Source organism: Theropithecus gelada, chromosome 2, assembly GCF_003255815.1.
Source record: "Theropithecus gelada isolate Dixy chromosome 2, Tgel_1.0, whole genome shotgun sequence".
Taxonomy (NCBI): Eukaryota; Metazoa; Chordata; class Mammalia; order Primates; family Cercopithecidae; genus Theropithecus; species Theropithecus gelada.
In genome coordinates, this window is record NC_037669.1 from 41,826,976 (window position 1) to 41,849,873 (window position 22,898).

Genomic DNA, 22,898 nt, shown 5'->3' on the forward strand with positions numbered 1-22,898 from the left:
TTTCAATACCACACTATCTTGATTATTTTATAGTATATTTTAAAGTTAAGAAGTATGTAAATCCTCCAATTTTATTTTTCAAGATTTTTCAAGATTGTTTGGTCTATTCTGGGAACTAAGCTTGCTTATCTGGAATAAATCCCACTTGTTCATGGTGTATTAAAAGATTTGCTAATACTCTATAAAAGATTTTGCTTCTAATTCTAGGAGAGATGTTTAGGTTTTTTTGTTTTTTGTAATGTCTTTGACTTTGTACTGGCCTTTTAAATACATTGGGAAATATTTCCTCTTCTATTTTCTGGAAGAGATTATGTAAAGTTGGTGTTAATTCCCTTTTAAAAGTTTAGCAGAATTACTCAGTGAGACCATCTGGGCCTGGAGATTTTATTTTGGAGAGGTTTTTTTGTTTGTTTGTTTTTTTCATTAGAGTCTCGCTGTGTCGCCAGGCTGGAGTGCAGTCACATGATCTCAGCTCACTGCAACTTCCACCTCCTGGATTCAAGTGATTCTCCTGCCTCAGCCTCCTGAGTAGCTGGGATTACAGGCATGTGCCACCAGACCCAGCTAATTTTTATATTTTTAGTAGAGACAGAATTTCACCATGTTGGCCAGGATAGTCTCTATCTCCTGACGTTGTGATCTGCCTCCCTGGGCCTCCCAAAGTGCTGGGATTACAGGTGTGAGCCACTGCGCTCGGCCTTTGGAGAGATATTTAATTAAAAATTCAATCTCCTTAATAATAATAGGGCTATTTAGATTGTCTATTTCATCTTAGTTGAGTTTTTGTAGTTTGTGTTTCTCATGGAATTGGTCCATTTATTCTAAATTGTCAAATTTATGAGCATAAAGTCATATGTAATACTATTATCTTTTTTAATGGTTGCAGTATTTGAAATAAGAATTCTTGTTTAAGTCCTCATATTGGTGACTCATTTTCCATTTTTGTCAATCTTGCTAGGGGTTTATTGATTTTATTACAGTTTTCTGAAGAACCATATTTTCCTTTCATTGTATTTTTTAGTAAGATTTTCCTATTTTCAATTTCATTGGCTTCTGCCCTTTACTATTTTATTCCTTCTTCTTGTTTTGGATTTATTTTGCTCTTTTTGAGGAAAAGTAGGAACTCAAATTATCGACATGACACCTTTCTTAACTTTTTTTGCGGGGGGGAGTGAAAGTTTATTTAAAAATTTTAGAGAAGGAATGAAAGGAAGTATACTTGGAAGAAGGCCAAGGGGGCAACATGAGAGATCAAGTGCCCCTTTCTTCATTTTTAATATAAGTATACAGTGCTATGAATTTTCTTCTTAGCTGTATCCCACGTACTTTGATATGTTTTCATTTATCCTTTTAATTTACTTTGAGACTCCCTGTTTGACCCATCGTTTAATGTTCCATGTGTTGCGGGAAGTCAGGGACCCTGAATGGAGGGACTGGCTGAAGCCATGGCAGAAGAACACAAATTGTGAAGATTTCATGGACATTTAGTAGTTCCCCAAATCAATACTTTTATAATTTCTTACGCCTGTCTTTACTGCAATCTCTGAACATAAATTGTGAAGATTTCATGGACTTTTATCACTTCCCCAATCAATACTCTTATAATTTCCTATGCCTGTCTTTACTTTAATCTCTTAATCCCATCATCTTCGTAAATTGAGGATGTATGTTGCCTCAGGACCCTGTGATGATTGCGTTATCTGTACAAATTGTTTGTAAAACGTGTGTTTGAACAGTATGAAATCTGGGCATCCTAAAAGAACAGGATAATGGCGATTTTCAGGGAACAAGGGAGATAACCATAAGGTCTGACTGCCTGCAGGGCCAGGCAGAACAGAGTCATATTTCTTTTCCTGCAAAAGCCAATAGGAGAAATAATGCTGATTCTTTTTTTCAGCAAGGAACAGACCTGGGAAAGAATGCATTCCCAGAGGAATGGCTGCTCTGGGAGTGTCTGTCTTATGCAGGTGAAGATAAGGGATAAACTATGCCCTGGTCTCCTACAGTGCCCTCAGGCTTGCTAGGATTAGGAAATTGCAGCCTGGTGAATTGCAGTCAGACTGGTTGTCTGCTCTCGAACCCTGTTTCCTGTTAAGATGTTTATCAATGACAATGCGTGCATAGTGGGACATGAAACCTCATCAGCAATTCTAATTTTGCCCTGGCCTTGTGATCTTGCTCTGCCCCCATTGGCCTTGTGATATTTTATTGCCTTTTGAAGCATGTGATCTCTGTGACCCACACCCTATTCATACACTCCCTCCCCTTTGAAAATTGCTAATAAAAACTTGTTGGTTTTGCAGCTTGGGGGCATGATGGAACCTGTCAACATGTGATGTCACCCCCTGAGACCCAGCTGTAAAATGTCTTGCTTTTGTACTCTTTCTCTTTATTTCTCAGAAAGGCTGACACTTAGGGAAAACAGAAAAGAACCTACATTGAAATATTGGGGGCTGGTTCCCCCAATATCCATTTATTCTTTAATTTCCTTTGAGACTCCCTGTTTGACCCATAGATTATCTAGAAGTATGTTATTTAACTTTCAAGTGTTTCAAGAGTTTCCTGTTGTCTTTGTTAGAGATTTTCAGTTTAATTTCATTATGGCCAGAGTGCATGATTGCAATTCTTTTAAATTTGTCAAGTTTGTTTTACTATATATTTTATGTCTTTTTCTATTTGATGAATAGTGCATGGGCAATTGAGAAAAATGTATTGTTAGGTGGTATGTCTTATAAATGTTAATTAGACCCTATTGATTGTGTGGCTCAGATTTTCCATATCCTGGTGATTTTTCTACTTCATAGTTCTATTAGTTACTGGAGAAAGGGGAGAATGATGTTGAAATTCCCAACCATAATTATAGATTCTTCTATTTCTCATTTCAGCTTTATCAGTTGCTGCTTCAGGTATTTAAGGCTCTATGGTTTAGTTTGTACGCGTTTAGTATAATGTGTCTTCCTAATTGATCCTCTTATCATTATATAATATCCCTCTTTGTCTTTGGTAATTTTCTTTGCTTTGCAGTCTACTTTATCAGACACTACTATTGCTACTCCTGTTTTTTTAAAAAATTATTAATGTGTATGTGATAGATCTTTTTCCACCCTTTTTTACTTTCAACTCACCTGTGTTTGAACTTGAAATAAGTTTCTTATATGCAGCACATAGTTGGATTATGGATGGTTTTTAACTCTACCAGTCTCTGTCTTTTGATTGGTGTATTTAGACCATTTATATTTAAGGTGTGGTATTTACTGACATTTTAGCACTTTAATCTGTTATTTTGTTATTTATTTTCTATTTGTCTCCTCTGGTTCTCATTTCTTTTTATCTTTCTTGCCTTTCTGCAGCTTATTTAAACATGTTTTAGATTCCATCTTGATTTATTTATAATACTTCTGAGTTTGTCACTTTGTATAGTTTTCAGAGTGGTTGCTCTGGGTGTTACACATGCTACTTATAACAATGTACTAGTATCAATATTCACCACTTCAAATGAAGTGTGGAAACCTCACTTCCATTTAGGTCCCTTTGGATTCCCCACCTTTAAATATCATTGTTTTAAGTATCAGATGATGTTCCAATTTTTGTTTCAATCATAAAATATATTCTCTAAAACCCATAAGGAAAAAATTGTCTATTGTATGAACCCATATTTCTGCTCTATTGTTTCTTCTTCCTTCCCGATGTTCTAAGTTTCCTTCTTTTACAATTTCTTTTCTGTTTGAAGAACTTCCTTTAGCTAATCTTTGAAGGGTAGACTGGCTAGTCACAAAATCTTTTAGTTTTCTTTCATCTGTGAATGTTTTTATAAATCTTTCATTCCTAGAAGATAGTTTTGCCAGATCTAGAATTACAGGAGACAATTCTTTTCTTTCATCCCTTAAAAAATATTTGGCCACTTCCTTATTTATGGATTCAGATGAGAAATCCATTCAAATTGGTGTTCCCCTACAAGTAATGCACTATTTCTTGCTTGCTGCTTTCAGGACTTTGTCTTTAGTTTTCAAAAATTTATAATGTGCCTGGGCATGGAATTTTTTTTTCTTCTGTGGGATTCATCCAGCTTCTTGAATCTCTAAGTTAGTGTCTTCTATATAATTGGGAATGTTTTCAGCCTTATTTCTTTAAATACTCATTCATCCCTATCCTTTTTCTCCTTTGCTTTCTGTTACTCTGACAATATGAATGCTGGATATTTTGTTATTGTTCCATAGGTCCCTGAGGTTTGTTTATTTTTTCCAGTTTATTTTCTCTCTATTGTTCAGATTGGGTAAATTCTATTATTCTGTCCTCAAGTTCACAGATTTTATCTCCCATCATCTCTACCATACTATTAAACCTATCCAGTGAGTTTTCAGTTTGTTATTGTATTTTTCAGTCCTATAATTTTCATGTTTCCTTTTGATAAAACTTCTATTTTTCTGAGGTTTTTCTGTTTTTTTCATGTTTCAAGAGAATTTGTAATTGATTGTTGCATTGTTTTTATGATGCCTGCTTTAAAATTCTTATCAGATAATTCCAATATCTGGTTCATCTCTGCTGGAATCCATTGATTGCCTTTTTCATTCAAGTTGTGATTTTATTGGTTCTTGATTTGCACTCTGAGTACTTTGCCTATTATGTTAGGAGACTCATTTCTATTTAAATATTTTATTTTACAAGGAGTCACTCTGTTTAGGTTTAGCATACAGTTTTAGCCTACTTTTGTGGGCCGTAATTCTAATGGCAGCTTAATTTTCAGAGCCCTTGTAGTGTTATTTTAGTTGCTTGGTTTATCTAGGGCTCCCACTGGTCTCTGTTATGCTGCCTGAAAGGGCGGAAGGAATTTCCCCGACTGGGTTGCCAGGTATCTCTTGGTGAGGTCGGGCTATGACAAATCCTGCAGGTGCCTCTAGCTGCCCAGATATCTCTCCTGGGAGGAGAGTCTTGCTTCTACAAAGTGGCTTCTGTGATCAGGTTGCTGGCTTCAGCGATGTTGGCTATGACAGATCCCTTTTCCTGGTTCTACCAGCCGATCCTAGTATCTCTGGGCAGGAGAGGAGAGTGTTAGGCCTGTGCAAAAAGGCTTCCTCAACTGGACCACCTGTTTTTCCTAGGTTTCTCATACTGGCTCCTCCTGTCCACCTCAGTATCTTTCCTTGGAAAAGAGGAGTTTCTGACCCAGCAGGGAAGAAGGGGTTTCCCCTGGTCACTTATTTTTTTAGGACTCCCAATCAGTCCCCCTGCCTGAGGTTGCCAGAGGGACTCCATTAGGTTCAGGGGGAAGAATGAGCTACTGGGCTACCTTATGCTGCTAGATGGAAAGTGAGGAAACACCTTCTGATAGTTAGGGGGATATAAGATGCCCTGCCTCTGTGCTGTTCTTCTGGTCCTGGGTTTTCAAACCAGCCTGCTTTCTTCTTAACACCCTTTAGAATTCTCCTTTGGTTTTCTCCTGTACCATTTCCAAAATATATTAAGTTGTGCTTAGCAGGGCATAGCAAGGGAAATGGGACAATGCCATCTTGTCCAGACCAGAAGTCTCTCACCTACTGAATGTTATGTCTACATTATCTGTAAATATATATATTTTTTGCTAATTTAGATCCAATTACATATGAATAATCAAAAATCCCAGAGAAGTCTACCTAATGCAGAAATTTAACCTATTTTCTCCACATGTAATTAAATTAACGAGACTGGGGGAAAATGGATGTGTCAATAAATAGGATCTAAAGTGAGCACATAAGGATACTGTTGAGGAACATACACACACACTCTCCTCCACTCAGGCCATCTCCTTCCAGTCTGCTCAGTGTGGATCTCTACATCAAGCACACATGGATTCATGAAGCCTCCAAAGGAGCTGAGAAAAATGGGAGTGGGTGGTAAAGCCTATTATAGTGAAAATACAGTCCTTTCTTCCTGGGGCCCTCTGAGTGGCAAGACCTGCCTGGATGTTTCTGCTTGGGAAATCTCAGCTCTGAAAGGCTGAGTAGTGCCAGGAGAATGGTAGCTCCAGAACTCCCTAGGTTGGTCGGGGTCTTCTCTGAACTTTAGTGGTGAAGGTGGCTTAATCCAATCAAATGCACCAGAGTAGGAAAGCAGATATTTATTTGGGGCAGCACGTTCAGCTTGGTATGGTTTCTTTCTTTCTTTCTTATTTATATACTGTGTCATTCCCAAGAAGGATTTAAAGTGACTTCAATCAATACACAATATATACGAACATATAAATTAGATATACAGGTAAAAAGGACCAAGAGGAAAACAAGGCACAGGAACAAGGCTGGTGCAAAACTGCTTCTCTGTGATTTTCTACACTTATAATAAATAGTCCATGAGTGGCACATGGCTGGGGTATTTCCTATGCCATCTCTGACTGGAACCTCAGGACTGGGCATGGGGATGGCAGGATAAACTCCTAACAAGAAAGGACCCTCAAGACCTGCCATGGAGGAAGACACATTCCCATGGGAATGTCCCTATAATACTCCATAGATTTCCTCTTCCTGAAACGTGTTTGATTTCTTCTTAAAAATTCCCAAGTTCTCACTCTGAGAATGGCCATGGTTCTGGGCAGTGTAATCTACTGAAAGACTCAGGCTACTAAGTATCTGAGGAATCACATTCCAGTCAGGGTCCATTACAAGTCAGAGACTATATAAATATGAAAGAGAGCATGAACCAAGGCTAAAACTATAGTTGGTAATTCCTCACACTCTAACTTTTTTCTTTTTTGGTTTTTTGGTTTTATTTAGTGATGGGGACTTGCTCTATTGCCCAGGCTGGAGAACAGATGTGTGATCATGGGATCCTGGCTCATTGCAGCCTTGCACTCCTGGGCTCAAGGGATCCTCCTGCCTCAGCCCCTTGAGCAGCTGGGACTACAAGTGCATGCCACCATACCCAAATTTGTTTTTTTGTTTTTTTTTGTTTTTTTTATGTAGAGATGGGTTCTCACTATGTTTCCCAGACTGATCTTGAACTCCTAGTCTCCTAGGTAGTACCATTCAGGACATAGGCATGGGCAAAGACTTCATGTCTAAAACACCAAAAGCAACAGCAGCAAAAGCCAAAATTGACAAATGGGATCTAATTAAACTAAAGAGCTTCTGCACAGCAAAAGAAACTACCATCAGAGTGAACAGGCAACCTATAGAATGGGAGAAAATTTTTGCAATCTACTCATCTGACAAAGGGCTAATATCCAGAACCTACAAAGAACTCAAACAAATTTACAAGAAAAAAACAGACAACCCCATCAAAAAGTGGGCAAAGGATATGAACAGACATTTCTCAAAAGAAGACATTCATACAGCCAACAGACACATGAAAAAATGCTCGTCATCACTGGCCATCAGAGAAATGCAAATCAAAACCACAACGAGATACCATCTCACACCAGTTAGAATGGCGATCATTAAAAAGTCAGGAAACAACAGGTGCTGGAGAGGATGTGGAGAAATACGAACACTTTTACACTGTTGGTGGGATTGTAAACTAGTTCAACCATTATGGAAAACAGTATGGCGATTCCTCAAGGATCTAGAACTAGATGTACCATATGACCCAGCCATCCCATTACTGGAGATATACCCAAAGGATTATAAATCATGCTGCTATAAAGACACATGCACACGTATGTTTATTGCGGCACTATTCACAATAGCAAAGACTTGGAATCAACCCAAATGTCCATCAGTGACAGACTGGATTAAGAAAATGTGGCACATATACACCATGGAATACTATGCAGCCATAAAAAAGGATGAGTTTGTGTCCTTTGTAGGGACATGGATGCAGCTGGAAACCATCATTCTCAGCAAACTATCGCAAGAACAGAAAACCAAACACGGCATGTTCTCACTCATAGGTGGGAACTGAACAATGAGATCACTTGGACTCGGGAAGGGGAACATCACACACCGGGGCCTATCATGGGGAGGGGGGAGGGGGGAGGGATTGCATTGGGAGTTATACCTGATGTAAATGACGAGTTGATGGGTGCTGACGAGTTGATGGGTGCAGCACAGCAACATGGCACAAGTATACATATGTAACAAACCTGCATGTTATGCACATGTACCCTAGAACTCAAAGTATAATAATAATAAAAAAAAAAAAGAACTCCTAGTCTCAAGTGATTCTCTCACCTTAGCCTCCCAAAGTGCTGGGATTACAGGTGTGAGCCACTACACCCAATCTCAAAATCTTGTATTTAAAATTCTTCTATTTGATTCTCAGAATCTAAGCCAAAACTGTTAGATTCAGACTTGCAGGTCCCAAGTCAGCTGGAAATCTAGGTGATGCTGATGACACGTAGAAGCCGAGAAGTAGCCACAGAAGTTGTGCTGTGTGCTTGGTGACTAAATGACCACACTCCTTCCGCTATGAGAGCTGTCTTTCTCCTGGGGAATAGAAGAATACACACACACAAAAAATCCAGTCAGTGTAATCCGTCTATGCATGTAACACATAAGGTGTGCTTGATTCATAAATCCTAAGTGGGTGGTGGCTGCCAGGACAGCAGATCTGAACCTAAAAAATACTTCTTTACTCTTCATGAAACCAATCTCTCTCCCTAGGCTTAGGTTTTTCTTGCTTACCTCTCTAGAGACTCCCTCAAATACCTTTAATTTCTGAACATTTAATCCAGTCTAATTCACTCTGCCTCTTGCTCTGTTTTCTAATACCTTCAAGTCTCCCTGAGACTCAAAAAGTGGTACCCTGTTCCATTCTCCAGTCCATCTCCCTCCCATTCATTCATAAAGACATTGCTCAGTTCTCTTTTTCCTTTTTATAATCTCCTGAATCATTCCTTCCCAGCCTTCTTCTAAAAAGTTTGGCTTCAAACCTTAGTATTTCTCTGAAGTTGTTTTTCAAAGATCACCAATTACTTCTTCCTGACCATACTCAGTGGCTTTTTTTTTTTAGAAGTTATTCCACTCCACTTGGTCTTTGGGCTTTTTCCACTTCCTTGGTGAGGGTGAAGAACTGTGGTTGACATTTCTCGTATTTCTCTAGCTATGGTAGGGGATCATTTTATTTAAGTTTTGAATATCTATAGTTGTGGTCCATGAATGTGACCTTCCTCATCTTATTTGAAATAGGAAAACAAGGTATCTGTCCTAAAATATACTGCTCAAAAGGGATCACATATGTATGTACATTCACGCTGCTATAAAAAAGAAAGTTTCCAATTTATCAGGAAAGTGAGTTTCAGGGGTCATGATTTCTAATCAAAATACTGCAGAATAAATGTTCTCTGACATAATAGAAAACAATGAAAGGCAGTAAAAGGAACTTGTCCAAGTTTGCTAAAAGAAAACCTAGACATGATCAAGGAGTAGACATTTTGTTGAAAGTAGGAGATTAAGAATGCCAACATAAAACTTTCTAAAAATTAAATCAAAAAGTCAAGAAAAAAGCTGGGATTCTCTACAGGAAGTTTGAATTTAGGTTGGAGAAGAAAGAACACCTTGGCTTTCTCTTGTATTAGAACAGGTGTATACTGGCCAAGTGTTTTTTTTTTTTTTTTTGAGACTGAGTCTGGCTCTGTTGCCCAGGCTGGAGTGCAGTGGCCGGATCTCAGCTCACTGCAAGCTCTGCCTCCCGGGTTTACGCCATTCTCCTGCCTCAGCCTCCCGAGTAGCTGGGACCACAGGCGCCCGCCACTTCGCCCGGCTAGTTTTTTGTATTTTTTAGTAGAGATGGGGTTTTACCGTGTTAGCCAGGATGGTCTCGATCTCCTGACCTCGTGATCCGCCCGTCTCGGCCTCCCAAAGTGCTGGGATTACAGGCTTGAGCCACCGCGCCCGGCCTACTGGCCAAGTTTTGAACAAGCCAGAAATACTTTGAGAATGTCTTAGGACAAGATTAGAAAGAAAGATAATTGATTGGAAGGAGTCCAGGAGCCTGGGCCACACAAGTCTGTAATCACTGAAGGTAAAAGCTTGAAGTTTTTGCTCCTTATATTTCTGAGGTTATAGCTTCAGTGGAGTGAAAAGGCCACCAGACCTGAATTGAGAAGAGCTTGGCTGGAATCCTGGTTCTGAAGTTGGGTGGAAGATCCCTCAATATAACTTCCATTTTCTCATGGGCACTGTGTAACATATAGTTTCTACCTATTTCAGGTTCCCATGAAATCATCTGTATGGAAGCCCTTGTTTGTCAGTATCTATTTGTTAAACATTACTCTTGAGAGAGAAGGTTCCACATGAACACCAAAAAATAATTGTTCCATTTATGTTTCTCTAAATGCCAAACAAAGTATTTTAAATAAGCATTTTATAAAAAGTTATGGTAAAGCTGTAACTGCTGAAAGCCTGCTTTAGGAAAATAGTGATACATCTTATCAACTCAAGCAGTAAACAGAAACTTCCAGTGCTGCACGATGGAAGGTCCCCATCTAGAGGCCCAGTTGTATTATGACGTTTCATTACAAGCTCTAATGACTTCAGAGGCTAGGAAGGCAGCCTGTGTAAGAAGCAGCAGCCAGCCCAAGGAGAGGAGGGAAGAGCATGACTTTGGCCCTGCAGACTTTGCCTCAGTAAAGGCATTCAAAATTTAAGTTACAAACAAAACAAACTAAACACAGTGCCCTTCAAACTGAGCAATCTCCCAAATCGAGCTTTGGTCCTGGGCCTCTGCTCACTGTCAGAATATGAATGGAAAGTTGAATGTGATAAGTAAAGTGATAGCTCCTTGGGAGATAAGCTCAAAGAAACTCCAAACAATGGAGGCTTTTACAATTTCTTGTACAAAATCTTTGCTTCTTGGGAGTAACTTTACAATTGAAAATTTGGTTTGGTTGTGGTAGGTGGTAAAGGAAGCTGTGATATTTTCAGAAAATGAGGAAGAAATAAAGTCACCAGAAGATATCATTGACTCCAAATGATAATCTCTTTCTCTCTTTCCTTTTTTTCTGAGTCAAGGTCACATTCTGTTGCTCAGGCTGGAGTGCAGTGGTGCAATCATGGCTCACTGAGCCTAGAACCTGGGCTCAAGTGATCCTCCTATCCTTCTGAGTAGCTGGGACTATCGGTACATGCCACTGCACTTGACTATACTTCTCTAAGGAGGCAGAAAGGGCACAGGCTTGAGAATCAAAGTGCAATTCAAACCTGAGCTTCACTCCCTATTGGCTGTGTGGCTTTGGGCATGCTACTCAACCTCTCTGAGCCTCCCATAGTTGTGAGGATTAAATGAAAGGAAACTTGGAGGCCAGGCACGGTGGCTCATGCCTGTAATCCCAGCACTTTGGGAGGCCGAGGCAGGTGGATCACAAGGTCAAGAGATTGAGACTATCCTGGCCAACATGGTGAAACCCTGTCTATACTAAAAATACAAAAATTAGCCGGGCGTGCTGGCATATGCCTGTAGTCCCAGCTACTCAGGAGGCTGAGGCTGGAGAATCGCTTGAACTGGGGAGGCGGAAGATGCAGAGAGCCGAGATCGCGCCACTGCACTCCAGCCTGGCGACAGAGCGAGACTCTGTCTCAAAAAGAAAAAAAGAAAGTTTGGAAAGGGCTTAAAGGGCTTATCCAGTGTCTGGAATATAACTGGTGTTCCTCACCCTTCTCTCACTTACAAGAAGCCACATAATTTAACTTACAGAAAATAATTTAACTTAGAAGAAGATAGCCTGTAGATTTGGGGTCCAAAACTGGATCTTAACTTTGTTGTTGTTATTGTTATAATGAAGAGACCTGGTTTAGTCACAACATGCGTAAAGGAGGTATGACTGTCCCAGCTTTGACTGTGTTTTCTTTCAGCATGTAATTTTCTTACTGGTAACACAGAAGAAACAGTTGTATCATCTGTAAATGAGGATAATAGTACAAAACACACAGGGTGGTTGTGAGGATTAAGCAAGATGTTATATAAGATGTCTGTAACTCAGTACCGCTTAGTAAGGAGTAGCTATTTTCACTATTGTTGATCCTTATCACTCAAGGGACATGTGTGAGAAGATGATATAATTGCCATTGATTATTACAGAAATGCCTGCTGGTCTTTGCTACCTTCCTCACAAATCACTCTCACCAAGGTTCTGCTCTAGAAAGAGCAGCACTGTGGCTCTCCTAAGAGGCCTGCTCCTTTGCACACACCATGTGTGTGATTGAGTTTTTAAAACACTCACAGCAGAACATGTACTTCCAAATGAGCGTTGTATCCTTCAAAACCTGTGAGAGACTACAGTTCTTCTTTTATAATATCTCTCTGCTCCGGGAACTTCTTTCAGAGCTACTGCATATACCTTTGACTATCTCAACAGAAGCAAAAGAGAAAAGGATTTTGGTCAAATAGAGAAAAGATCTTCATGGGTAGCCTGTAAGTTGGCTCTGAGGCAGTTTATTAATGTTTTTGAGCAATGGCAACATAGCTTTGCAAAGTGGCAACATTAAAGGAATGCTGTTATTTGGATGTATTAATTTTTTTTTTTTGAGACAGAGTTTTGTTCTTGTCACCCAGGCTGGAGTGCAATGGCACGATCTCAGCTCACTGTAACCTCCTCTTCCCAGATTCAAGTAATTCTCCTGCCTCAGCCTCCCAAGTAGCTGTGATTACAGGCACCTGCCACCACACCCAGCTAATTTTTTTTTTTATTTTTAGCAGAGACAGGGTTTCACCATGTTGGCCAGGCTGGTCTCGAACTCCTGACCTCAGGTGATCCACCTGCCTCGGCCTCCCAAACTGCTGGGATGACAGGCGTGAGCCACTGCACCCAGCCCCAAATAATTTTTAAAGTCATTTCTTTAAAACAACACAAAAGATCTGCATCCAGAGGCCCTAAAGGCCTACGCCCTTCTGTGTTCCCCTTTTAACTATGTCTGGCACCCATTGGCATCTTGCCTATCCACAGAATCTTAATGTTTTGGCCTGTATATGGAATATCAGGGTTTTAAAAATCAGTTTAATGGTCCCTTCCAGGGGATGTCTCAGAGGGTCCCAACCTCACATATACCAGGGCCTTGAATGCTGACTTAACAAGTGTCTTCTGTCAGGCCCAGTGTTCTAATTTGGGGTATGGAAATGGGTTGCTAACTAAAGAAAGCAAAGCAGCTGTGAAAGGAGGTGAGGCTTTAGCCACAACGACCTGCATTCAAGTCCTAGCTCATAGCTTGCAAGGTGCTTAATCATGCTGAGCCTTATTTTCTCCCGTGACCCCGCTTGGCTTGCCCCACAGGACTGTGATGACAGCCGAAGCGATGGCGAGAAGGCGCTTCACAGGCAGCGAACTCTCCCCTGCACTCTGCACGCGCTTGATTTCTTTAGCTTTAGCAAGAGGTAGTCCACCCAGCCCACAGTGTAATTTGGGCAAAACAGGGAGGAGGCACCCTCTGTGGCAGAATGAGAGGCAGCCTGTGTTGGCTGTGGTCATGCCTGGCTGGAGGGTCCTCTCTGCCCATGCCCGACCCTCAGCAGGATGCCCCAGGCTCACCGAGCGCTTCTCCACACTCCCTTTTTTCCTGCTATTCTTGCCTGGAGTGACATCCAGTGAGCGGTAGCTAGGTGGCTTCTCCTCGGGCCAGTGTGGGGAGTGCGAGCGGCGGCGATGGGCCCCCCAGCTCTGGGGCTGCCTCTCCTTGTCCTCTTCAGAGCTCCAGGAACTGAGGCCGGAGGGCAGGGGAGGAGAGTAGCTGCGGTGCCTGCGTCGTCTCCCGTGCCTCTGAGTGCTCTCCCGGGGGCTGAGCCTGTGGGGCCTCTCCTGACAGCGGCTCCTGAAAGGAGGGTGGCTCGGCCGCCAGCGTGCCTCACTGGACGAGGGGACATCGCTTAGGCTGTCCCTGTCTGACCAGTGTATGGGTGACCCATTCAGCCTAGAGCTACGGTGCCTTCCACTCCACGATGGGTCCAGTTCTCTTCTTTCCAATGCCCAAGACTTTGGCCCCCGGTCCTGGAGCTCCTGGTGGAAATCAGGGTAATGGTGCTGCCTTCTCCCATCTCTCAGATCCCAGGGCCTGGAGTGAATTGGGGTGAGCCACTGCTGGTGCAGGGAGTCACTGGTCCTCCTTGAGGATGACAGGTCTCTGATCAGTGGGGGCAGGTGGATGATTCTGCGTTCCACAACCTCGGAGCCCAGGGAGGACAGCATGCTGCAGGGATGGCCAAATCTGGCTTTGAGGTCAGGGGGCAGAGGCTGCGCCAGGTTGAGGTTCCGCAGTTCTTTCTCCAAATACTCCAGGACACCATTGGTGATGGGAGGGTGATTGGTGGTCTGGGTCATTGGCATCTGAGGGAGGCTGGACCGCAGGGACAAATCTGAATGGAAACAAGGACATGACATATAGAACAAATGGCCCAAAACATACACCTCAGAATCAGGACATCAAAATGTGACATTGGTTAGCATGACTCCCTCCCATCCTCCATCATGAAGATGCCCGCCACATTGGTCACGGAGGCCTTGATGTAGCCCATGTTCCTGCCCTTGCCCTCTGCCCTCCCCTACCCCAAATCTCTGGAAGAGTTTACCTCGCTGCAGCAGCGGGTGCATTGGATAAGATGAAACCTGGGAGCTCCTGTCCGCCCCCCAGTACAGGGGTTTTTCCATCATCTGAGGACCTAGGGCCTGGGCCTGCTTCATGTAGCGGTGGCGGGCCAGGGCTGCAGGGGAAGAAGGAGAAATGCAGACCCTCAGCCAGGCAAGCCCCACACCTCCCACTTCACTTCTCTCCACCTAGGGGCCCTGCAAGAGGCCAGCTTCTCTTGTCCATTCTCACCTATCTTGCATGGGAGTAAGGGTTAAGGGGGTAGTAAATTAAATGTCCCCCTGGCAAGGAGCTGGAACTAAATTCTCTTCAAGACTGCAACTTCTGTATCCCAGGAAAGTATATTCTTAAAACTTGACTTCCTAGCCTCAAAATCATTTCATCATCTTGCCCATTCCTAAGGTCACCCAAAATGCATAGGTAGATTCATGGATACTAGCATACAATGAATTACTGGGCCATAGGCCAACAAAACTAGAAGCCAAAGGCCAGAAACAGAAGGTACAGATGCAAAGGACTTAGAGGAGGCTGGGAGTCAGGGCCTGGTGGCATCTGCTCGAAGAGTGAAAGAAAAAGGGAAGGGCATGATACTGAAGATAATGGGCAGAATTACTTGGCAATTATATGGAAGAGTGTTTCTAGCTGGCACGCCAACCCTGGATGGAAGAAAATTTGTGGGAAGAAGGCAAGGGTGTGCAAAAAGCTCAAGTAGATTCCAGTGGGTCCTTTCTACTCTTCTCCTCACCTTATTGAGATTGTCCCTAAGTAGGGGAATTTCTAAGGGGTGGGGTAGAGGCAGGGAAGGGGGATGAGAAATACTATTTCCTTTATGGCAAAGAAAATCATATAAAAAAGTAGTGCAAGGATCCATAGAAATGTCACTCCAGCCCCTTAGGTGGGGCTGGTCTGAGGCATACAACCCACAGTGAGTACTAATTAAAAACAAAAGCATTTCATTGTTTTTGTTCATGCTTTTCTATTTTGGGGTAGTTGTGGCTGAATGCCTCATGTTTCCTAAGTGCTCTGCCTATCCATGCGTGTTGGACGCGTACCTGTATGTTGAGGGCAGGAAGTGCCGGCCTCAGTGTGAACAAGGATAGGCCCCAGCCTGGCATTCTCAGTTCCTCCTTGCTTCCCTGGGCCCTGTGGCCACCCCTAAAACAGCAGGGCCCAGGCACAGAAGGGGGCAGAAAGCTGGCATCCTGAACACAGACACATAGGGTGTAGGGTTTGCCAAGGCCAGCAGCAAAGGGGTCATCCAGTGGGCTGCCCAGTGATTCCAGTATGAAACTCCCAGCACAACAGGAAGTGGTTGTAAGAGAGTCCCCAGAAGTGTCCGGAGTGTCAACCCTCAGTGTGAGTCACAGCCTAGCCTGGAGGAAATCAGATGCAAACTTGCAGCTCCCCCAGCAGCTACACCTTCATGCCAATTGATAGCCTCGAGCCTCCCTGAAGACAGGTCCACAGGCTCAGAGCTGCCCTCTCCCTCTGCAGAGCTGCCGCTCCCCAGCTCCCTCTACTGGCCACCACCAACACACATACTGGAATGCCCAGCCTTATACATGTAATTTACCTTACATAAGCTAACTAGTTCTCTGAAAAATCTCTTCATCTGGGAATCCAATGAGGAAGTTGGGCTCAGAGAGATTACCTTCCCAGCCTAAGGTCCCACAGCTAGACTGGCAAAGCCAGGATGTGAACCTGTGCGATGCTCAAGCCTACGCTCTTTGTGTGCCGTACCACCGAGTCCCCAGACTCCTTTATTTTCTGTGATGAAGCAAAAAACCTTCCCTGCAGGCACCTCCTCAATTTACCTCTCTCTAACTCAGCTACAGACCTTTCAAAGTCCACTCCAGACTAGTCTCTCCTTCCATGGCCTGGGGACATCTGATTCCAAGGAGAACAACCCTACCCACTGTACCCCTTTAATGGAATCCTCACCTCTTCCAGATGGTCCTATTCCCATTTAGCCACTCCTTCTCCTGCTTCCTTCAATCAGGGAGAAAGGCAGAATTGTGCTTCCTCTTTGCTCCTCAAATGATTTTTTTCACTAAAGGGACCCCCTCCACAAATAACTCTCTAACAACCCTTCCAGATCCTCCATGAGTGTTTCTGACATTTCCCCGAGTTTTTTCACACGGTCCACAGATTAACTCACCTGCTTCCTTAGTTACTACAACCTTTTTTCCAGGGTCTCCCCCTTCCTTGTTGCACTAAAACTAATGAAATAGGATGGAAGACACAGTCTTTGAGTTTTTCTCTTGCCTGCCTTCCCCCGCATCCCTGAAAACAGCCTCACGGGATGTCTAGGCTCTCAGGGGTATCTGTTGCTCACCTAATGGGGAATCAGATAGGCAATAAAAGTAAGAAACCTGGACAAGGCAACAAAGCTGCAAAAGACTCCCAATAAGTTATCTCTTAACCTCAGTGGAGTAAAGTCTGCCTTAGTCACCCTTAAAACTACAGCTTTCTGAACCTCATTCCCAGGGACCCTCCTTCAGTTGGTCTAATGCAAGGCAAGAAAATTTGTATTTTCAACAAGCTCCCTGTTTCAACAATGTAGGAATCAACTTGGAATTGACTGCTGAGGACTCTCAACAACACTTTGTTCACCATCCCTTACCATCCCCCCTCCACTCTTACAGAACCCATTCTTGCCCTTCTTTTATTTATTTATTTATTTATTTATTTATTTATTTATTTATTTATTTTTCTGAGACGGAGTCTTGCTCTGTCACCCAGGCTGGAGTGCAATGGCACCATCTCGGCTCACTGAAACCTTCGCCTCTAGGGTTCAAGTGATTCTTCTGTCTCAGCCTCCCAAGTAGCTGGGATTATAGGCGCCCGCCACCATGCTCCGCTAATTTTTGTATTTTTAGTAGAGATGGGGTTTCACCATGTTGGCCAGGCTGCTCTTGAACTCTTGACCTCAGGCGATCCACCTGCCTTGGCCTCCCAAAGTATTGGGATTACAGGCGTGAGCCACCATGCCCAGCCCTTGCCCTTCTTTTAACCTATGGTCATTCAGTCTATTTGCTTTCTCCAAAACTACCAGTCCTCCCTGATTTGACTGACCAGTCATTTCTGGGACATCCTCAGGTGCTTCCTAGAATCCCATGCCTCTTTGAACTCTCGTCATTTTAGCTTTAGGCAACCACCAGCAGATGCTTCTGGGTCCCAACCAGGCAACTGACCTCAAATAGCCCTCCTCCCAATAGGGCTTTCCTTCTTGACCTCTCAAACATGCATTCCCTTCTCTATAGCAGCAACTTAAACATTCCCCACCTCTTAGGTCTTCCCCTGCCAGTGAACTTTCTGCTAATGACTTCATCTCTATTGAGGAAGAGGAACCAGCCCTGAACATGGAGCCAAGAAACCTAGGTTTAGTCCAGGGCCCACTGCTAACAGGCTGTAACACAGTAATTGTGGAAAAACCTCCCTCGATTTCACTTCCTTCAGCTGTGAGGTGGAAGGAGATGGGGCAGGAGACATCAGAGATTCTCACCGTGGCTGTGGCATACTGCAGGGCATGCCTGGAGGTTCTGCAGTAAGGAGGGCCAGTAACTGCTCTAGGGATGAAAGGCGTTTCTCCAGTTTTCACAGAAAAAGTACGTTTCCATTTCAAAAACGTCTATCTTTAGGTCCTACTGAGGGCTGTTTACCACTACTAGGTGAACTATCAAGGGTTACTAAAATTTGGTCGTATTTTCATTTTTCTCCTCTCTAATCCTTTTTTAACTCTCACTAGAAAGTGGGAGCAGGTTGGGGAGGTGGGATGTGATCAAAGAAGTTCAAGAATCACTGACATGTTTCTTGAAGCTTCCTTCTGCATCTAGAATTTTGATTTGCTGAAATTGAGTCGGAAGATGTGAGCTCCCTCAGCTTCCTCCCTTACATCTTAATCATCCTCCACATTTTAATGACTTCCTTTCTGTCTTCAGAGGCTAGGCTGCTTCCCTTTCCCTTCCACTCTCTAAGGCCAGTTCTTTCCTTGTAGGGCTGAGGCCACTCCTACCAGCTTCATCACTCATCAGTGACCACCTCACTTCTTAATGCTTCACTTTACTCACTTGATATTAACCTTGGTTCGTTGCTTATAAACATGTTTAGGATCACCTTATTCTCCAAACACCAACAATAACCCCTTACTCCTCTAACCAAAGAGCTTTCTTTAATAACTCATGCCCTTCTATGCAATTCTTCTTGTCAACAAACTTCTCAGGACAGTCTGCTCCAGTGACTCACTTTGAAAGTGACATCATCGGCCCAAGTTCAGGGATCTTTGTGGTCTGCAGTTCTTGATTTTACTAGTTTTTAAAAATGAACCTAATCCCTCAGGAGAAACAACTCTCCCCCAGAACCTCCATTTATTAGTTTACTAATAACGGATGCACTTATCATCTGTGTTAGCTTTGTCCCCAGTCTTGCCTGCTTTTAGTGCCCCACGAACCTAGGGAGTCTAAGCAGCCATCTTGGGCAGGTTTTTCTTATCTCATCCTGCATTGACTCCAGTGACAGTGACCTCTCCACGGCCTCCTCCCTAAGGTCCCTGAAAGGTAGGGAGCCCTGCAGTCCAATGTTGCATCCTCCGTAACTTTTCCCCTCCTATGGTGTCTTAGCCAATCCCACAGTGATCCACCTACAGAGACTGCGGCAGTCTCTGCTATAGGAATGCAGACTTTCACAAGTCAGATGAACATGGATTCGACTCTGCAAAGCCACTGCTATTTCCTAGCTGTGGGGCTTTTCTGACCTTTGGTCTCCTGTCTGTTAAATAGGGATGACATCTGCCTTCTAGGGTGGTTGTGAGGATTCAGTGAGGAAATGTATGCAAGGGGACTACATGTCAGACATCCAATAGAAGTTAGTTCTCTTTTCCTGTAAGACAGCAACTTTGGAGCATAGTCCCGAAACCAGACTCAGGCCACCGACGTTCTTCACATTGTAGATCAGATTTTGTTTCTATCTTAATAGGTCATTCATTATTTTTCCCTAAAAACATTTCCTTTCAAATGGATCAAACTGATAAAAGTGTTATCTCTGGGTACTCAGATGAGTCATTACATTTTCCTGAATTTCTCAAATTTCCTACAATATAGTACTTTATTTAGATCATTAGGAAGAGGAAATATTATTGAAAACAAAAGCCAAAAAAAAAAAAATTAAAAACCTTCTATTTAACGCAGTTGGCACTATTCCATCTATTTGACCAAGAAAATATCTTTATAGAATAATTTTGTATTATTTTGCCTTTACCATGTATTCTGTAGCCAACATTTTTTATGGCATAATTCTGTTACAGTTCTGTTTTAAAGGATCAGACATTAGTCCAAAGGAAGATTACATTGAAAGCAAGATCATCTGCTCCCTCTTCCCTTGCCCTAACTCAAGGATTCTCAAAGTGTGGCCCCTCTACCAGCAGCAGCACATCACCTGGGAACTTTTGAGATAAGAAATACAAATAAAGTTCTAAGCCCCCAAATGACTAACAGACCCCTTCTTGGCCAAGGGGACCCCAGAGAAACCTTGGAAGCTAAGTTCATGGCCATGACAGGATGGGAGGTCAGACTCGTCTCATTATATCCCCACCCACAGTGACCAGCCCTTTCAAAAGACTCCACGTGGATAAGGTCAATTACTAGCTTATCTTCCCAGGTACAGAACAAAGACAAGATAAAGTCTAATTCCTCTTTTCCCCTTTTCTAATATTCACTTTATCTTATGTAAAATATAGATTTGCTGGGCACTAACTAAAGTTTCACAAGTGTATAATCATTTGTTTCATTGCTGCCCCCCACTTCTTAAGGAAAATTATAAATACTAAACCTCCTGGGAACCTCGCTGGAAAAAAAAAAACAGTCACAGATGCATCTGTGACTTATGTTTTTTCCCTGGGTATGCCCTCAAGCTAGCTCAATAAACCTCAATGATCTGAGACTTAGGCCTCAGTCACTCATTTTGATTGCTAGAGAAATAAAAATTCTCAGGTCCTACCCTGGACCAATTGAGTCAGAAAACCTGGAGGTGGCAGCCAAAAATTAAGTTAAGGAGGAAAATAAAAAAAGAAACAGAAATCATCCCTACCTCCTGACCTCTAGGGAGGGGAGAGTGGCTGAAGGTTGAGTTGATCACCGATAGCCAATGACTTAATCAATCATGCCTATGTAATGAAGTCTCCATAAAAACCCAAAAGGACTGGGTTGGGGGAGCTTCCTGGTTGCTAAAGACGGAGGTACTGGGAGGGTGGCACACCTGGAGAGGACATGGAAGCCCCGCCCCGCTCCCACATACCTTGTTCTATACATCTCTTCATCTGGCTGTTCACTTGTGTTCTTTTAAATATTCTTTGTAATAAGTGGGTAAACATAAGTAAAGTGTTTCCTTAAATTCTGTGAGCTGCTCTAGCAAATTAACTGAACTGGAGGAAAGGGTCGTGGTAACTGCCAATTTATAGCCATTTCCTCAGAAGCACAGGTGACAACCTACTAGTTGTAACTGCAGTTGGCGTCTGAAGTAGGGGGTGGTCTTGTGGGACTAAGCCTTCCACCTGTGGGGTCTGGTGCAATTTCCAGGTAAATAGCATCAGAATTGAGTTAAATTATAGGACATTCAGTTGGTGTCTGCTGAAGAATTCCTTTTTGTGTGGGGAAAACACATACACACTTGGTGTCCGAAGTATTGAATGGCATGTGAGAATAGGAAAAAACAGTTTTGTTTTCCTTTACAAGTGGTCTTCTCTCTTACTGGCTTATTTAAACCACTCGCTCCAGCCCACCTTATGTCCAAATGAGGTCAGTGCTAGGAATGAAGATTGAAGCACAGGCACATCAGGGCTGCTGAGGAAATGCCATCAGTAGGCAGAGCTATCTGAGAGATGCTTTAGGCAGCCTGAGAGTGGACAAGCAGATGTCCTCATTTCAGCCACCTTCCATGTGGCTCCCTAGCCTCCCTAAGCATCATTTTCAGGGCTGAGGCTAATGTCCTCTGACCCTGTGATGGGAGAACGGCATGGAGGACAGAACCTGGAAGAACCTTTGACCTGGCACTTGAAGCTGATCTGCTTCAAGTCCTGGTCCCTAACCCACTCCATTCCACTGCTTGTCTGTCCCCTCTCACCTTCCTCAGGACAGCAGCAGCGGGCGGGACAGCAGGGACAGCGGATGTAGCAGCAGCAATACTGAGGACAGCACTGGCACCAGCACACTCCAATCAGCAGCAGGAGGAGAAGGGCTCCCAGGATGATGAAGATCACGGTCAGCCAGTCTGCAGGGGAGAAGCCAAGAAGGGGCTGAACTAAACATTCGGGGGAATACTTCCAGCTCTGATGTCCTAGAGGTCTCATAAACAGAGCTCTTGACCTACAGGTTAAAGTTCAGCAATATGTCGGCAAAAAATTAAAAGTTTAGCTTTGATAAGGGAACTTCAGAGGTTGATAATCCAATGACAAGAACTTAGGCTTGTTTATTTCTGTTTTTTTCCTGTGAGTAAAAGTGTTACGGCAGTGAGGTAGACTGAATAGAAAGCTCCAGTAGCACTTACGCAGGACGATGAGCTTTACTTCCTTATCGGGGTCTCCTGATGTGTCCCCTGGAGCCTCAATGGTGCAGTAATACACTCCGTGGTCCCACCACATCACTTCATTAATCACAAGATCTGCTCCTACACAGTAAGGAGGGAGAAAGTGCCAGTGTCAGAGGAGAGAGCACTGGTGTCTAACCTGTGACAGCCTCAAGACCTGGGCAGCATGGCGAGACCTTGTATTTACAAAAAATAATAATAATAAATTATCCAGGCATGGTGGCATGTACCTATAGTCCCAGCTTCTCTGGAGACCAAAGGGGGAGGATTGCTTGAGCCCAGGAAGTTGAAGCTGCAGTGAGCTATGAATGTGCTAATACACTCCAGCCTGAGCAACACAGTGAGACCCTATCTCAAAAAAAAGTTAAACATAAAATACTGTTTAAGTTGCCAGTATATGGGGCTTTTACTTCCTCACAATCAGACCTAATCCCAACTGGTACAGTGGAAATTATTATTTAGCTGCATTTCAGATGAGGAAAATCAAGACTCAAAGGAACTGGCCTAATAACATACAGACAATGCTCATCAGAGGTAGGTTCAAACCCACATCTCTCTAGTACTCGTACCCACCAAGCTTTCCTGTCTTCTCTAAATTGGGTAGAAAAACTCCAGATTCTAGGTCCCTTGTCAGCCTAAAATGAGCAGTTATCTCTGGATCCTGAAGGACAGGTATGAGATGAACTTGAATAAAGATAAAATGCCAGTATTTTAAGAGTAAATGTAACTCAAGAAGAGTTTCAGTTCTTGTGGGCACGCAGTGTTGTATACCTACATTAGGATAGATGAAGGGTTTATATATATATATATTTGCTGTACATTCATTTTTGTTTTTTTAAA

At 43.0% G+C, this 22,898-nt stretch overlaps 1 protein-coding gene across 3 annotated transcripts in view; it reads right to left on the reverse strand.

The window, feature by feature from the left end:
• Positions 1-8,312: 8,312 nt before the first annotated feature.
• Positions 8,313-22,898, reverse strand: part of ILDR1 (immunoglobulin like domain containing receptor 1) — a 35,220-nt gene continuing 20,634 nt past the window's right edge. The window contains exons 4-8 of one of the 3 annotated variants that reach the window (XM_025377001.1): positions 22,020-22,139; positions 21,597-21,743; positions 14,464-14,595; positions 13,430-14,250; positions 8,313-8,393 (exon numbers count right to left, since the gene is read on the reverse strand). In XM_025377001.1, coding sequence (XP_025232786.1) covers positions 8,352-8,393; positions 13,430-14,250; positions 14,464-14,595; positions 21,597-21,743; positions 22,020-22,139 — 1,262 coding nt within the window. In that variant the 3' untranslated portion in view covers positions 8,313-8,351. The remainder of the gene's footprint in view (positions 8,394-13,429; positions 14,251-14,463; positions 14,596-21,596; positions 21,744-22,019; positions 22,140-22,898) is intronic. The other 2 variants (XM_025377002.1, XM_025377003.1) reach the window with 2 other exon arrangements.